We start from the raw sequence: 18,392 nt of genomic DNA on the forward strand, positions 1-18,392 counted from the left end.
TTTGCCGCACACTCAGGCCTGATGGGAAATCACTTAGCTGTTGCGGCCGACCTCCTTGCCTGCTGCCCTGCGTTTCCTTCTGAACCACAGCGTCAAATGACGCCGCAGACATTACCATGGCAACGTGACACCGTGCATGACGTCCGGGGGAGCGGGGGGGGGGGGGGTGCGACAAGTAAGGAGGCAGCCACAACAGCTGTGCCTATGTTATATGTTTATAACAGGTGATTTTCTTTCCTCTGAGGAAGGGGCTGTGTACTCGAAACTTTACTTTAGATCTGCTGTTACTATGCAGTAAAATCTAGCAATGTTTGCAGCATTATTGTAGCCATGCCATGTCTGGCTACTATTCTGCCCTATCCTGACATGTCAGTCCTGGTAACAGCAGGCAGTCTTAGGACCAATCATGGGTTTTCCCCACTCAGGCAATACCCTTAAGTGACGGGAGGAGGTGGGATCAGGTCTGTGTTCTACCCAATCTTGGGTTCAGACCTGGTACCTTCCCCCAACTGTACTTAAGGGGGTTGCATCTCTAAATTGTTAGTTGGGTCTCTACTGTGATAGAGACAAGGTATCACACCGGGCTGCTGTGCACTGGCAGGCCCAGGTCCTCTTCCCTTTGGGGGGGGGGGGAGTGATTACCTATACCCCTGGTCCTGCTAGAGGATCAGGGAAGAGCTAGGACTGCTGCGGGGGGCCCTTGACCTGTAGTGAAGGTCCAGGGACAATCTGAAGTTTGGGAGACCAGAGCTGTGACTGCATTGGGCAAAATTGCCTAGAGACTGTGCTGAGCAGAAGAATAATCCGGTTCCTGTTATATATACCTCCCGCCTGGTGTGTAATCTTTCCGGGGGTAGAGGAGTCTGTTCTACTGTGGGAGATTACCTTCATACATATGGAGCCTACAGCAGATGGAGGCACTGAGTACCATGTTGTAAATGTCGGGTATGTACACCAGAAGCCTGTTCTGCAGTCCCCACAAACATCGGCGGACACCTCAGCCTCTTGTGAACCAACAGGTAGCATGCACCATACACCTGGTAACAGGGGGGTCTTCCATAGGGTGGGGGAAACACTGTTACGTTACTATAGCCCTCTATTTGGAACATAGGGGCAGTGATGGGATAGCATGCACCAAGGTTTATTCTCTTTATGTTTTTTGTACTCCACTTGGCATTGGAAGTGCCCCTGTATATCTTTATATATTGTGTTTATAAGTGGATAGTGTTAATACGTTGAGATTGAATCAGTGGCATCACTGCTGGTCTTCCAAAAAGAAAGATGGATCAGTAGAGAAATAAAAAGCGGGGATCATAGAAAAATAATGATACGATAAAGGAGGGCATAGTAATATTCCTGCTTCTAGGTTTAGATATGCAATGTTGTCACTTAACATATAGTAAAAGAGCAGTAAGGAAGGGTGTTACATATAGTAATATAGCAGTAAGTGTGTTACATATAGTAATATAGCAGTAAGGGTGTTACATATAGTAATATAGCAGTATGGGAGGGTGTTACATATAGTAATATAGCAGTATGGAAAGGTGTTATATATAGTAATATAGCAGTAAGGGTGTTACATATAGTAATATAGCAGTAAGGAAAGGTGTTATATATAGTAATATAGCAGTAAGTGTGTTACATATAGTAATATAGCAGTAAGGGTGTTACATATAGTAATATAGCAGTAAGGGTGTTACATATAGTAATATAGCAGTAAGGTCGAGTGTTACATATAGTAATATAGCAGTAAGGGAGAGTGTTACATATAGTAATATAGCATTAAGGGCGGGTGTTACATATAGTAATATAGCAGTAAGGGTGGGTGTTGTATATAGTAAAATAGCAGTAAGGGCGGGTGTTAGATATAGTAATATAGCAGTAAGGGAGAGTGTTACATATAGTAATATAGCAGTAACGGCGGGTGTTACATATAGTAATATAGCAGTAAGGGTGGGTGTTGTATATAGTAAAATAGCAGTAAGGGCGGGTGTTAGATATAGTAATATAGCAGTAAGGGTGTTACATATAGTAATATAGCAGTAAGGGAGAGTGTTACATATAGTAATATAGCAGTAAGGGAGAGTGTTACATATAGTAATATAGCAGTAACGGCGGGTGTTACATATAGTAATATAGCAGTAAGGGTGGGTGTTGTATATAGTAAAATAGCAGTAAGGGCGGGTGTTAGATATAGTAATATAGCAGTAAGGGAGAGTGTTACATATAGTAATATAGCAGTAAGGGAGAGTGTTACATATAGTAATATAGCAGTAACGGCGGGTGTTACATATAGTAATATAGCAGTAAGGATGGGTGTTGTATATAGTAAAATAGCAGTAAGGGCGGGTGTTAGATATAGTAATATAGCAGTAAGGGAGAGTGTTACATATAGTAATATAGCAGTAAGGGCGGGTGTTAGATATAGTAATATAGCAGTAAGGGAGAGTGTTACATATAGTAATATAGCATTAAGGGCGGGTGTTACATATAGTAATATAGCAGTAAGGGTGGGTGTTGTATATAGTAAAATAGCAGTAAGGGCGGGTGTTAGATATAGTAATATAGCAGTAAGGGAGAGTGTTACATATAGTAATATAGCAGTAACGGCGGGTGTTACATATAGTAATATAGCAGTAAGGGTGGGTGTTGTATATAGTAAAATAGCAGTAAGGGCGGGTGTTAGATATAGTAATATAGCAGTAAGGGAGAGTGTTACATATAGTAATATAGCAGTAAGGGAGAGTGTTACATATAGTAATATAGCATTAAGGGCGGGTGTTACATATAGTAATATAGCAGTAAGGGTGGGTGTTGTATATAGTAAAATAGCAGTAAGGGCGGGTGTTAGATATAGTAATATAGCAGTAAGGGAGAGTGTTACATATAGTAATATAGCAGTAACGGCGGGTGTTACATATAGTAATATAGCTGTAAGGGAGAGTGTTACATATAGTAATATAGCTGTAAGGGAGGGTGTTACATATAGTAAAATAGCAGTAAGGGTGGGTGTTATATGTAGTAAAATAGCAGTAAGGGTTGGTGTTACATATAGTAAAATAGCAGTAAGGGCGGGTGTTACATATAGTAATATAGCAGTAAGGGAGAGTGTTACATATAGTAATATATCAGTAAGGGCGGGTGTTACATATAGTAATATAGCTGTAAGGGAGGGTGTTACATATAGTAATATAGCAGTAAGGGAGAGTGTTACATATAGTAATATAGCATTAAGGGCGGGTGTTGTATATAGTAAAATAGCAGTAAGGGTGGGTGTTATATGTAGTAAAATAGCAGTAAGGGTGGGTGTTACATATAGTAAAATAGCAGTAAGGGCGGGTGTTACATATAGTAATATAGCAGTAAGGGAGAGTATTACATATAGTAATATAGCAGTAAGGGTGGGTGTTGTATATAGTAAAATAGCAGTAAGGGCGGGTGTTAGATATAGTAATATAGCAGTAAGGGAGAGTGTTACATATAGTAATATAGCAGTAACGGCGGGTGTTACATATAGTCATATAGCTGTAAGGGTGGGTGTTATATGTAGTAAAATAGCAGTAAGGGCGGGTGTTAGATATAGTAATATAGCAGTAAGGGAGAGTGTTACATATAGTTATATAGCTGTAAGGGAGGGTGTTACATATAGTAAAATAGCAGTAAGGGTGGGTGTTATATGTAGTAAAATAGCAGTAAGGGTGGGTGTTACATATAGTAAAATAGCAGTAAGGGCGGGTGTTACATATAGTAATATAGCAGTAAGGGAGAGTGTTACATATAGTAATATATCAGTAAGGGCGGGTGTTACATATAGTAATATAGCTGTAAGGGAGGGTGTTACATATAGTAATATAGCAGTATGGGAGAGTGTTACATATAGTAATATAGCAGTAAGGGAGAGTGTTACATATAGTAATATAGCAGTAAGGGTGTTACATATAGTAATATAGCAGTAAGGGAGAGTGTTACATATAGTAATATAGCAGTAAGGTCGAGTGTTACATATAGTAATATAGCTGTAAGGGAGAGTGTTACATATAGTAATATAGCTGTAAGGGAGGGTGTTACATATAGTAAAATAGCCTAAGGGTGGGTGTTATATATAGTAAAATAGCAGTAAGGGAGGGTGTTACATATAGTAAAATAGCAGTAAGGGTGGGTGTTATATATAGTAAAATAGCAGTAAGGACGGGTGTTAGATATAGTAATATAGCAGTAAGGGAGAGTGTTACATATAGTAATATAGCTGTAAGGGAGATTGTTACATATAGTAATATAGCTGTAAGGGAGGGTGTTACATATAGTAAAATAGCAGTAAGGGAGGGTGTTATATATAGTAAAATAGCAGTAAGGGAGAGTGTTACATATAGTAATATAGCAGTAAGGGAGAGTGTTACATATAGTAATATAGCAGTAAGGGAGAGTGTTACATATAGTAATATAGCAGTAAGGGCGGGTGTTACATATAGTAATATAGCAGTAAGGTAGAGTGTTACATATTGTAATATAAGCTGTAAGGGAGGGTATTACATATAGTAATATAGCTGTAAGGGAAAGTGTTACATATAGTAATATAGCAGTAAGGGAGGGTGTTACATATAGTAATATAGCTGTAAGGGAGAGTGTTACATATAGTAATATAGCTGTAAGGGAGGGTGTTACATATAGTAATATAGCAGCTGTAAGGGAGGGTATTACATATAGTAATATAGCTGTAAGGGAGAGTGTTACATATAGTAATATAGCAGTAAGGGAGGGTGTTACATATAGTAATATAGCTGTAAGGGAGAGTGTTACATATAGTAATATAGCTGTAAGGGAGGGTGTTACATATAGTAATATAGCTGTAAGGGTGGGTGTTATATATAGTAAAATAGCAGTAAGGGTGGGTGTTACGTATAGTAAAATAGCAGTATGAGAGGGTATTGCATGTGTGAGTGCTTTTACTACAGAATGGCATTAATTTAGATGTCTTCCCCCCTCTCCTCTCTGTCTCTCTTCCCCACTTTCTCTCCTTCCCGCACTCTAATATTCTCCTCTCTCTTCCCCCACACTTTTCTCTACTACCCTGCCCCCTCTTCACCCCCTCTCTCACAGTTTGGAAGTATACCATGGGTGGGGTCTTAGGACTGAGTTTGTTGCTGGGAGCATCATACTTCCTTTATATGCATTGGAATCGCAAGTAAGTATATCTCTTAATTCCCACACATTCAAATACAGTACCACCCACTCACTCGTTAGAAGGGGGTCTCGCTCACGAAAAAGTAGTCATTAGAACCGGGCTGCTCTCCCCCTACTCATGCCCCCCCCCCCCCCGCCCCCCAATACCTTTTCTCCGGCATCGGCGGCGTCATTTGACGTCACAATGTTATGTGATGTCGCGTTCCCGTTTGATCACGCTGCGTCGTTTGACTCCGCGTTGCCAGAAGCCGCCGGAGACAAGGTAAGAGACATACAGAGGCCTGACGTGCTCCCCCGGCATTTTATTTAAATGTTGTGGGGAAGAGCGCAGGTTCTCTGTAAGCGCCGTGCCCCCCACCCTCATAAAATTTCAGGGGCACGCCCCCCAGTTTTTGCACCCCTGCACTAGAAGTCAGTCTAATTCCTTAGAAGACACTTTCTTGTATTTTAACCACCCTCCCCCCGCCAATTTCATGTATTTTGTTTGCTTTACACAAAGTCATACACAAGGAAATAGATATGGCATTTTATATATATTGTAAGCTCTTCAAGGCAGGAATGCCTTTTCATATTGTTACTTTTATGTCTGAAGCGCTTATTCCCATTATGTGTTATATTGCTATGTCACGTGTATTACTGCTGTGATGCGCTATGCACATGGATGGCGCTATATAAAGATAGGGATATATATATATATATATATATATATATATACCCCTTTCACTGTCCCTCAGCAAGCCCCTTTGGCAGGAAGCGGTTAAATGCTAATTCAATCTGTTCCCTCTGCGTGTTTCAGGAAGCAGCAAAAGGCAGAGGAAGAAAAGAAGAAGTTAAGTGCTGAGGAGACCTGATAATAAAACATTATGTTTATAAACACTCCGCTATTCCGGGAAAGGATCTTGATTATACACTGCAGCTCCATTTACTGCTACTCCTGTGCTGACCACCCCATCAAGCCCCGCTGGGTCACTGCCTCTGCCATCCCAGTCTGGACACTCCTAGGCGCACACACCTCTCTCACTGCATCTCCACCTAGCACACTCTGCTACTCCTGTGCTGACCACCCCAACAAGCACCGCTGGGTCACTGCCTCTGCCATCCCAGTCTGGACACTCCTAGGCCCACACACCTCTCTCACTGCATCTCAACCTAGCACACTCTGCTACTCCTGTGCTGACCACCCCAACAAGCACCGCTGGGTCACTGCCTCTGCCATCCCAGTCTGGACACTCCTAGGCGCACACACCTCTCTCACTGCATCTCCACCTAGCACACTCTGCTACTCCTGTGCTGACCACCCCAACAAGCACCGCTGGGTCACTGCCTCTGCCATCCCAGTCTGGACACTACTAGGCGCACACACCTCTCTCACTGCATCTCCACCTAGCACACTCTGCTACTCCTGTGCTGACCAGCCCAACAAGCACCGCTGGGTCACTGCCTCTGCCATCCCAGTCTGGACACTCCTAGGCCCACACACCTCTCTCACTGCATCTCCACCTAGCACACTCTGCTATTCCAGTGCTGACCACCCCAACAAGCACCGCTGGGTCACTGCCTGTGCCATCCCAGTCTGGACACTCCTAGGCGCACACACCTCTCTCACTGCATCTCCACCTAGCACTCTGCTATTCCAGTGCGTACTCCCCACACCTCCCCCACCGCATTACCCAGCACCACCGTCATCAAAGACCTGATGCTGCAAAATGTTCTAAAATATATACGCAGGCAGAAGTGTTTAGGATTTTGTTTTATTAGGTACATACGCTTTTAAGTTCACACATTCCTGCTAAGAGATCGGAGGGGTGTTTGGGGGAACCAGTTTCACGCGTGGCAGCCACACAGTTTCTCGTGAATCAAAAGACACATACGCGACGGAGAGAAAAACTAACGGAGGCGCAGACTCAGAAGATGGATCGTGTGCTTCCTACATTTCAAGGGGGTGTATATTAAGATGACACAGTTTGCCCCCCCCCCCCCTGCCCCTCTTTTTTTCTTTCTTTGCACCGGATGAAACTTATCTGAGTTTCTTTCATCTAACGCTGATCTCTTGGGCACAGACGTTATAACGGCCTGGAGCATTTAACTGGCACACGGGAAGGAACGCTGCAGCAGTTGGAAATGTAGATCCATGTTACACACTGCAACTCTTCCACGAACTACTGCTTATAACTCCTCCTCTACCTGTTCCTATAACTGCTCCCTATAACTCCTCTAACTGATCCCATAACTCCTCCTCTAATTACTCCGATAAATGCTCCATATAACTCCTCCCATAACTGTTCCTTATAATTCCTCCTCTAACTGCTCCTACAATCGCTCTCCCTCCGTAACAGCCCCAATAACTGCGCCTATAATCGGTCCCCATCGATCCTCTAACTGCCCCTTTCACTCTAACTGCTACAACCATTGCCTATCCCAACTGCTCCTATAACCTCTCCGTATACCTGCTCCTATAATCTCTTCCTATATCGCCTCCCCTAACTGATCCTATAACTCCTCCACTAACTCCTATAACTGCGCTCCCATAACCTGTTTATGCAAGTACAACAGATAAAAAGCACCCTAATACTTTGCCGTGAATGGACGCAACATAAAACGTGTCACAAAACCCCATTAGTGACTCTTGATACTTATCCCTATGTGGGGAAGTAAGGTTTCTCAGTTCTGTTTTGGTTTGCCATCATAATACCTACCATGGAATTGAAATGATTGTAATGTTACCACTGTCTAAATGCGCTGCTGCCAACACCACAATGCACCCTGACCAGAGAACTTCAGCCAAGCTGCTCACTTCCTGTGGTTGTTAGTGCACCACTTCCTGTAGGTCAGAAAGATAGGTACAACATAGATCCGACTGGCTGTGCTGCTGATGTCATCATGGGAAGTTAGAATGTAAACAAAGAGCAACGTCATATTGTGATGTATATTATTTCCAAGCAGGAATAGCAACAGATAAAAGCATTTCAGACCATACCCCTTTGGCAAATGCGTTTCAGGCCACTGTGGTGGGGAAAGGGGTTAGGTTTTGCCATTTGCATTCCTAATACAGTATCACCTTTTAAAGTTGGCACTTGTTTAAACTCCCATGACTTATGGCACTCAGAAGTTGGGTTTCCACTGGGTTATTTAATAAGGCCGGGACAGCCGAGTGCCTTGTTGCGTTCAGAATTAATTTGAGGAAGGTGGAGAGGAGTGTGAGCAGGGCAGGAGACACAGGGGTTGTTGCAGAGAGAGCGGGTCGGAGAGGTTCCGGGCACTGACAATCCGAAAAAAAACTTTGAAAAACATCAGAGACATTTCACCTTGAAATATATCAACCCCATTCCGTGCCGGAGGGGCCAGTGATGTGTTTGGGCTCTGGTACTGAAGAGGTTAACGAAATACCCCACATTACAGCACTGTCGCTGTCCCGTTTGTCTCTGTCCCCTCTACTCCTTACTGTGACTGTCCCTTTCCTCTATGCCCAATCCCCTCTGGTCTCCATTCCAGATCTGCCACCTCTCACTGATTTTCTGTGAGTCTCACACATTTTTAGCATCAGTGTCTTATAGATTTCAATGCTCTTTTATTTGGGGCCAGAATCCGATAATGTCACCGTTTTCGGGTTTTCCAGGTTGACATCTTTCCCATATCCTCCCCCTCGTGACCAATGCGTTTTCTCTGTCACTCTCTTTACCTCATTCCTCCCCTCCCTGCAGAAGAAATCAGAGTAGGCCAAGAAGCCTGCCTCAAGTTTTGCAGAAACCCCGCTGACTGCTCTTGTGATAAAAATGGCAAGTTGCGCCTCTCTGTCAATTTCATCCCCTCGCAAGCCGCGTTATGACACAGACACTAGATGCAGCTACCAGAGGGAGGGCGTCTAAGATGGAGGGCTGTTTGCATTGACGAACAAGGGATCAGTGTCCCCATTCCGCTTGTGATGGGAAAAGCTAACGCTACTTTAAAGATTTTGGCCCACATTTTCCACGCAGTCTTCTGCCAAAAGATACCGTCTGGCACCGGAAGACACTTTGGGGTCTGTAAGGGGTCTTCCAGCGCCGGAAGGTGCCTTTTGGCAGAAGACCACTATGTAAATATGGGCCTTGATCTTCTCGTATTTTTCTATTCTAACTGCTTTATTGCATATATACGCTTTCATTTTTTATTATAAAGACAAAAGGAAAATAGGGAGGGACAGTGGAACATTGGGTGTATAGGGGCAGAATTATATTGCTGAAAGGGGGGCAGTAGCTCAAGTAATGATCAATCAATATCAAATGATATTATTTATATAGATTAGTTTGTTTTGCTCAGCCAGAATCCTTGTGAATTGGGAGGGAATCCTATTTTATTAAAGTCTATAGGGACAAGTAATTTCTTGTAGAGGGGGATCTTATAAAAATCTATAGGGACAAATAATTTCTTGTATAGGGGGATCTTATAAAAATCTATAGGGACAAATAATTTCTTGTAGAGGGGGATCCCATGAAAATCTATGGGAGCAAATTATTAGAGGGGGATCCCATGAAAATCTATGGGTGCAAAGGATTTTTTTGTAGAGGGGGATTCCATGAAAGTTTATGAAGCTGTAGAGGGGAAGATGGAGGGCAGGACGCTCATGGTAAAAATGAGGAGGTCCATCACAACAAATGTACTAGATCCATTGAACAGTCTCCCAGGTGAGTTGTTGAATAATACAATGAAGAAATTCTGCTTGGGATAGACACGAGTACCTGAAATATGGGGAAAGCCAGGGATGAAATGAGGCCTGAGGCGACACTGCAGGTAGCGTACTGGACAAATTGAGTGGGCCATATAGTCCTTATCTTCTGACAATTTTTATATTACTTCCTCTATGGCTTCATTTTCTAGAGCATATAAGGGTTAACGAGTATTGTCCGTCTCGCCCTATAAACCACAATGATGTGTATTGGCGCCGACATAATAAGCATTAGTGAGATTATTATATTACTTGCTGGAGTATAGTTGATTGGAAAGTGAATTAGCTATTAAATTCATCAAAGCAAAGGTGCTTTTGTGCTGTGACGGAGGTAGGAGGGGAGGGTTATTAGAAGAGGTAAGTAGGAGATAGTTGACTGTGGGGAAGGAGGAAGAGAGAGAGGAACAAGTCCACTGGTTTAGGGGGTTGAGAGAGGAACAGAGATCACGGCGTGAAAAAAAGAAACTGAAGGAGCAGAAGAGAGTTAGAGGATAAAGTGATGAATGGAGGAGGGTGTCTAAGGAAGGAGGGAGAGGTAGAAAGAAGTAATGGATGAAATAGAGATACTGTAGGTAGAGAGGATCGGAGAGGTGAAGGAGGCAGGGAGGAGTAATAGAGAGGTGCCGGAGATAGGGAGGAATGAGAGGTACAGAGGAGAGGCGATGGTGGGAGGGGGAACAGGAAGAGAGTAGAAGTGATGGAGGGAGACAATATAGAGAAAAGTGTTGAAAGAGGGAGAGGAACGGAGAAGAAGTGATAGACGTGGACTCACTCCCACACAGTGCCTTGTTTGCTTACAAAATTAAGCCAAGTAGCCATTTTGAGTCCCCCACAAAATGACGACAGCACATGTAACCTTGATCCCCCTCCCATTGGCGTCTGTGTGACGGCGTGTGAAGAATACGTGACGATTCTGCAGCATGCGACGGTCTCTGATGAAACTGTACGGATCGGACCCTGCTCGGATCTCCCACCACATCCTCCCCTACCCCCCACCAACACTTCATTTTTTCCGGGCCAGCAACACCGCTCCCACGATGACCGCGAGGGCAGCCACTGCCACTCCGGCGGCCACCAGCAGAGGCTTCAGACCCTCGAAACCTGACCCCTCAGCGGCTCCGTTAGAGGCGTCCTGTTCCTCCCTGCTCCCCTTGTTCTCCGGTGCCACCGGCGCATCCTGACGCTCAACTCCACCGGTGGGTTTCACGCCATCGTGGTTGACTGGCACTGTCTCTCCCGCCATCTTCTTAGCCGTGGGGTTTGGCTGCTCTTTGTTGGAAGTTTCTTTCTTCTCTCCGCCCGCGGCTGGGCTGCCCTTCTCGGCTTTGGAGGCCTTGACGCTGGTAGATCTGGGCTTGGCCTCCATTTTGAATTCCCGTTAGGTCTATAGTGTGTGGGCCTAAGACGCTCCTCAGTCCTGCGTGGTGTGAAATGTAGGGAACCTTGAATCGTATCTTCTTTTTTGAGGCTATTGGAGAGATTTAATCTGGTCACCTTCAGTAGGAAATCTGGGAAGAATACAAAGGATAATGAGGGTGATCAGGAGAGAATTCGCTAGTAAAAATGGGCGTTACTTAACGGTTTCTGTACACCATACATATGTGGAGTGGAGTAAATAAACAATAAATTCAGGCTATACCACAATTAAGAAAAACTTAAATAAAACATTTTTCATGTCAGGTAATGTATGTGTTTAATATATCAAGAAAGGACAAAATATTAAAATAAAATAACTAAATTAACCCATCCCAAGTAATGGACATCACAATTTCCCTCTGTGTGCTGCCATGTTCAGTGTTATGCGTCTTTCTGCTGTCCAACTTTTAGGCTGCGGCCCCAGTGCCTGCGCTGCACGCGCGTCTGCGAGGCTGGCGGCGCGTGCAGCCGAGTTCCCCAGTCTGCAGTGAGCTGCAGGGGAAAAGACGGGGGAGGGGCGTGACGGGGGCGCGGCCATGATGTCACTCGGCAGGTTCGTCCTCATTGGCTGAACCGCCGGGGGGGTGTGGTCTAGCGCTCCGTCGTTAGGTCTAATCACAATTTTAATGTAGGTCTGAAAAACTCGCCGCGCAGCTCGGCGGCCCCCCCATAGCAGCGGGCCCGGCCCCATTAAGGGGCGGCTCTTGTCTCCGCAGCGCCCGCCACAGCGGGAGCTGCAGTAGCAGTAGCCACTGGGGACCTGGCCTTACCTCTTGTTCTGTCATGTATGGCTCTGCAGGGACCATTTGGAGACAGCAGTAGAGGGGTGTTTGAAAAGGTTGTGATTTTCACCCTTTCAGACCTGGTGTACACGGTCATGTACATTACTTTGTATTTGGATATATAGATTACAAGATATAAACCAGGTCTGAAAGGTTAATATAAAGTTGTCGCTTAAAGCAGCAGTCCAAGGTGACGTTTTTTATTTATTTTTTCCTTTTATAATGTGCATCAATACAATCCACACAATAAGTAATTAGCTAAGTTGCCGATCGATCTGTTCTCCTGCGATTGATCGGCGAAGATTTGGCTCAGGGGTTCACTAAATGGCTGTCAGTGCAGCAGAAGAGGACCAAAGATGGAAAGTTCTCTGGGGAAGATCATGTGACCAGGCAGTCACTAGATACAATTGGTGCACTGCTAGAGAGAGGGCAGGGCTCAAAAAGGGGTTTGCCAGAGCCTGTTTCAGAAGAGGATGTGACTTTTTAAATGGTTGCTATAGAAACAAAAAATGCTTGTTACATTATAATACATTAAAAATGTAATTTAGAGTTCATTTTAAAAAAATGGCACAGTACATGTATTTTCTCATAGTACAGAACTGATTTTTTTTTTTTTTAAACACACATGTAGGATATTGCTTGGTCTGCAGCTTTCAGGTGTTACTTGAAATATCTGTTGTAATGAGCCATGCGTAATCAGTCATTGGTTGAATCATTTTTCTATTTGATGCTGTTTTCACTAAGGAGATTTATATAGTGTAGAACAGGAAGTCTCCATTTTGATACTTTTGATACGGTTCCACACAAGAGGTCAGTGTACAAAATAAAGCAAATATTTGCACCTGGATTGAAAACTGGTTAAAGGACAGACAACAGAGAGTTGTGATAAATGGAACTTTTTCAGGTTGGGCTAAGGCCGTGAGTGGAGTACCTCAGGGATCGGTACTGGGACCCCCTGCTTTTTAACTTGTTTATTAATGACCTTGAGATTGGCATAGAAAGTCTCCATCTTTGCTGATGATACTAAATTGTGTAAGGTAGTAGAATCAGAGCAGGATGTAATTTCTCTCCAGCAGGACTTGGAGAGACTGGAAACTTGGGCAGGTAAATGGCAGATGAGGTTTAATACAGATAAATGTAAGGTTATGCATTTGTGAAACAAGAATAACTATTTAACATACAAATTAAATGGGGATATATTAGTAGAATCCTTGATGGAGAAGGATTTAGGAGTGCTTGTAGACAGCAGGTTTAGCAATATTGCCCGAAGTCACGCAGTAGCTGCAAAGGCAAACAAGATCTTATCTTGCATTATTAAACGGGCAATGGATGGAAGGGAAGTAAACATAATTATGTCCCTTTATAAAGCAATTGTAAGATCATACCTTGAATATGGAGTACAATTTTGGGCACCACTCCTTAGAAAAGACATTATGGAACTAGAGAGAGTGCAGAGAAGAGCCACCAAATTAATAAAGGGGGTGGATAATCTGATTTATTAGGAGAGACTAGCTAAATTAGATTTGTTTACATTAGAAAAGAGGCGTCTAAGAGGATATAATAACTATATACAAATATATTTGGGGACAATACAAGGATCTTTCAAAAGAACTATTAATTCCAATGGAAGTATAACGACACAGGGTCATCCCTTAAGGTCTTTACTGTAAGGGCTGTACAAAGAACTCAGGGTCATCCCTTAAGGTTGGAGAAAAGGAGATTTCACCAGCAACAAAGGAAAGGGTTCTTTACAGTAAGGACAGTTAAAATCTGGAATTCATTACCAATGGAGCCATTGATGGCAGATACAATAGATATTTTTTTTTAAAAAAAAGGTTGCACATATTTTTAGAATTGAAAGGTATACAGGAATATACCAAATAAGTAAACATGGGAAGGATGTTGATCGAGGGAGTAATCAGATTGCCAACATTTGGAGTCAGCAAGGAATTTATTTTTCCCCTTATGAGATATCATTAGATGATATGTCACTGGGGTTTTTTGTTTGCCTTCCTCTGGGTCAATATACTGTAAGTACAAATATAGCATAAAGTATCTGTTGTCTAAATTTAGCATAGGTTGTTCTTTTTTCAACCTCATCTACTACGTAACTATGCAAATCTGTAACTTTCAATATGCTTTCAATTAAAAAAGGGGTTTAAAACATAAAATAATGTTGGTGGGTTTTTTTTTTGGAAAAGAAGAGTACTTAATATTTTGAGAGTGTAAGCCGCCTGTAAGAAATATATAATAAAAGATATGTGGAGGTCAGCATGGATATTTAATGGACAATGTATGTATTGGGATTAAAATATAGCAGGAAAGGGACAGGGCATTGTCAGAGAAAAGGAACAAAGAGGACAGAAACAAGGACAGACCGAAAAGGGACAGTCACAGAAGGAGTCATGAGATAGAGATGAGACAGTCACAAAAGAGGAATATGGGGCAGTGAAGGAGAATGTATGTACTGTAGTATATGTGTTTTCAGTGGTGTCACTATATCAGCCTCAATAGCATGATGAAAGGAATTTGATGCAATTGGTTATCAAGGTTACAGACTTTGCAAAGGCTTCTGGGTACAATTGCTAATGAGACTCCCACTGTCTCTGTCGGCCTCAGCAGCTGCCTGTTATAAAACACAAGATGTGCAGCGTAATTCATGGAAAGGATGAGTCAGACGCCGATAAAATAGGAACATGAGATCCATTCACTTCCTGCTAACCTACTTCTGAACACACAATCTCTACCTGAGGTTTCAAGGTTTCCCTAAATTAGATATGAACCCAGGACTGTCTGAGCCTGTCCCTGATAATCTACAGTCAAGAGGTCACCTTACTTTAGCTATAAACCCAGGACTGTCTGAGCCTGTCCCTGATTAATATCGAGTCCAGAAGTCACCCTACATTAGATATAAACACGGGACTGTCTGAGCCTGTCCCTGATAACCCGGAGTCAGGAGGTCGCCCTACATTAGATATAAACACGGGACTGTCTGAGCCTGTCCCTGATTAATATCGAGTCCAAAAGTCCCCCTACATTAGTTATAAACACGGGACTGTCTTAGCCTGTCCCTGGTAATCTGGATTCAGGAGGTTACCCTACATTAGATTTTTTTTTAAACAGGACTGTCTGAGCCTGTCCCTGATAATATGGACTGAGGAGGTCCCTGATAATGTGTAGCATTCTATTCCACCTCAGTAGCATAAATCCTGATACTATTTAACTTCTCCCTGGTAATGCCTTTCTTGTAGCAAAGTCCCAATGCTCCTCTACAGTCACTGCCTGCCTATCTCCCACAGGGCTTTAACCATTCCTATAATTACAGCACTATTTATAGTTCTACTAATGGTGATTAACCCTCTTAATATCGAAGGAGTCTGCATGTGTATCCTTCATTTCTACGTGTGGAAATGATATAAATCTAGATATGTAATATATCAGCTTTTCAAACTCACAAACATAGAGATAGATGACAGACAGACAGACAGACAGACAGATAGACAGATAGACAGGCAGGCAGATAGATAGGATAATCAGAGATACGTACAGTAATTGACAGAAAAATAAATATAAACGATAAATACATAGTTATAGAAACATAGGCAGACAGATAGAGACAGAAACAGATAGACAGACAGACAGACAGACAGATAGGCAGGCAGATAGATAGGATAATCAGAGATACGTACAGTAATAGACAGAAAAATAAATATAAACGATAAATACATAGTTATAGAAACATAGGCAGACAGAACGAGACAGAAACAGATAGATAGATAGATAGATAGATAGATAGATAGATAGATAGATAGATAGATAGATAACAAGTTCTAGATAGATATAGACAGAAATTAATAGATAAATAGACAGATAGATAGATCCCAACACAAAGAAAGATTGATTAGAGATAGATGTAGACAGACAGAAGGATAGATAAACAGATAGACAGACAGACATTTAACAGTTGAAGTTTTTTTACCACCCTCCCCAGCCTCTAAACATGCAGATTCAGACCTACATAGTATATTCTGCAGTACATGAACAGATGCCTATGGATTCTGCTGCTCTCCGGCTATTTTCCGCTCCCTGGGGAACATGAATTATTCTGCGCATGGAGTGACTGTGAAACCCCATAAAGGGCTTTTTCATGCGTCCGTCTCTACACATATTCCTCTTGGCAGCACGAACTCAGACCCATCGTGGCTGTAATATACGTGTCGCTGTGGTGTGCATTATGCAGGCATCGGAAAACTGCAGATGCTGCAGCACGTCACCTCTGCTGGTGCCCTTTCTCCCGTCTGCTAGAACACCATAACTGAGCTGCAATCTGCAACTACTAGGACTAGTACAATTGCCTTTGATGTATTCCTTATTGCCATTACCCATTTCCCTCTGGCAAGGATGGCGTTAACCTGCTATTGTACACAATGCTGAGTAGCATCTATAACATATATATATATATATTGTTCTTGTTTCAAAAACTCCACTTGAGGAGTTTCGTTACTAGCAGATCAGTTTCACTCGTAATTACCCTTTTTCTGTATAAATATAAAATGCGTTATTGTTAAATGTAAACTACTTATTTAGTAATATTAATAAGCCCTTGCATAGTATACTTGCACTGGAGAAGTTAGGTTACCACTAGCTAGGATTTCATCAGGGCACGTTGGTTGATATCCAACGTGGATTTGCATCTAAAATATTCACAGTATCAGTAAAAATATGTAATATTGTTGACACCAAAAAATAACACTAATGATTACTAATGTAAAACAGCACGCCAGCATTAGATAAGTCAGTTAGTTGCAGGAGGCATTCTTGGTGCATTACAGTATAAGGGAGAGGTTTTCCCTCTAAAATAATCACAGTGATCGTAATTCATACTACTAGTAATGAAGATAAAAATGTAGTCATAGTTAATAAGCCATTATCTTGCACTGGAGGAGCTGGTTGTCATAAGGAGTTATATGGGGGGATGACATCTAAAATAATCACAATAATATTAATGATGCTTATATAAAAAAATATATACATATATATATATATAGACAGTACATGTTGTATAAAGAAATAATATTAATTATTTTAATAAATATATTTATAGCAATAAATAAATTACCTCCCTGCAGCTCCGTCTTTGCAGTTCAGAGGCTGCTCTGCAGGTACCAACCTGGGAGTTTCCCACAATGCATCGCTCCCTGCTGCAGGGAAGGAGGGGCGGGGGAGGACCCGGCCAATCAGCGCGCAGGAGAAAGGGACTCTGGGCTAAACCATTGCAGAAGGATTGAGGGGTGAAGGTGACGTGTTTCCCTGGCTTTAGATGGCCTTAGAAATGAAAGAGGAGCTTTCTGTTGAATTATAGAAGCCTAGGGATAATATCCCACGCAGGGTGCCACCTCCATCCTCCATAACGTGGACGGGTGCCTCCTCCCCTCCCTCCTTAACATGGACGTGACCTTGTTGGTTTACAAGGGGAAAAGTAGGCTGACTCATGAACAGTGGTGTCACAGCACATCATTGTGTCCCGGGAAACGGTTGCTTAGTGATAGAACCTGCTAGGCCTAAAGATGTCAGCAAAGCCTGAGTATAGTGCAAAGATGAAATTATACTGCCCGTGTGGTATCACTGCTGTATAAGATGTCATGGGTGGGTGTCTTTCAACATGCTGTATAGGGGGGAATGCATATATATATATGGCTGTGCTCAAAGCTGTGACCATGCAGCAAGCTTAAGCCTATAGGGAACCATGTTAAAAATGGTTATTGAGGCAAAAAGTGACACTGTGTGCTCATTTGCATGTCATTTCCCAGAATCCATTGCTGCAGTGGAAGTGCTGTATGCTGGGTGATAATGGGGAAAGGCGGGGTTGCAGACCTGCCTAAGACATGCAGATGAGCATACAGCAATATTTGTATATATATATATATATAAATGCAATCTATATATATATATATATATATATATATATATATATATATATATATATATATATATATATATATATATATATATATATATATATATATATATGTAACGGTTTTTCTGGCCCGGCCTGACCCACCCAATCTCACATTGGCCCCTGTGGTCTAACCGGTCCCCATTACAGTGTAGGTATGTCTGGTGGTGCACCTGTTGGCTACAGGACTCCTGAGTCTCCCGCATGATGGTGTGTGGGGAGGACCCGTCCAGACAGGCAGCTGAGGTAGTGTGCTGAGTCTCACCTAGTTCCAGTGCAGCGCCTCCACCTCACCAGGGTCCCTGCGTCCGCAAGGGGATGATCCTGGCGAGGAACTCCTCCGTGGTGCTCCTCT

General features: G+C 42.7%; 1 protein-coding gene across 1 annotated transcript; it reads right to left on the bottom strand.

Annotated features, from left to right (window-relative positions):
- Positions 1 to 6,916: 6,916 nt before the first annotated feature.
- On the bottom strand, positions 6,917 to 17,516 carry CEND1 (cell cycle exit and neuronal differentiation 1). The gene is made up of 2 exons (XM_075566823.1): positions 17,201 to 17,516; positions 6,917 to 11,391 (listed from the first exon to the last, which is right to left on the bottom strand). The coding sequence occupies exon 2, from the start codon at positions 11,247 to 11,249 to the stop codon at positions 10,887 to 10,889; it is 363 nt and encodes a 120-aa protein (XP_075422938.1). The 5' UTR covers positions 11,250 to 11,391; positions 17,201 to 17,516; the 3' UTR covers positions 6,917 to 10,886.
- Between the last annotated feature and the right edge of the window lie 876 nt (positions 17,517 to 18,392).

Source organism: Ascaphus truei, chromosome 12 (assembly GCF_040206685.1).
Source record: "Ascaphus truei isolate aAscTru1 chromosome 12, aAscTru1.hap1, whole genome shotgun sequence".
NCBI classification, from domain to species: domain Eukaryota; kingdom Metazoa; phylum Chordata; class Amphibia; order Anura; family Ascaphidae; genus Ascaphus; species Ascaphus truei.

Excerpts from the sequence above, each read along its gene's own strand:
- CEND1 (XM_075566823.1), bottom strand. The coding sequence starts at position 11,249 with ATGGAGGCCAAGCCCAGATCTACCAGCGTCAAGGCCTCCAAAGCCGAG.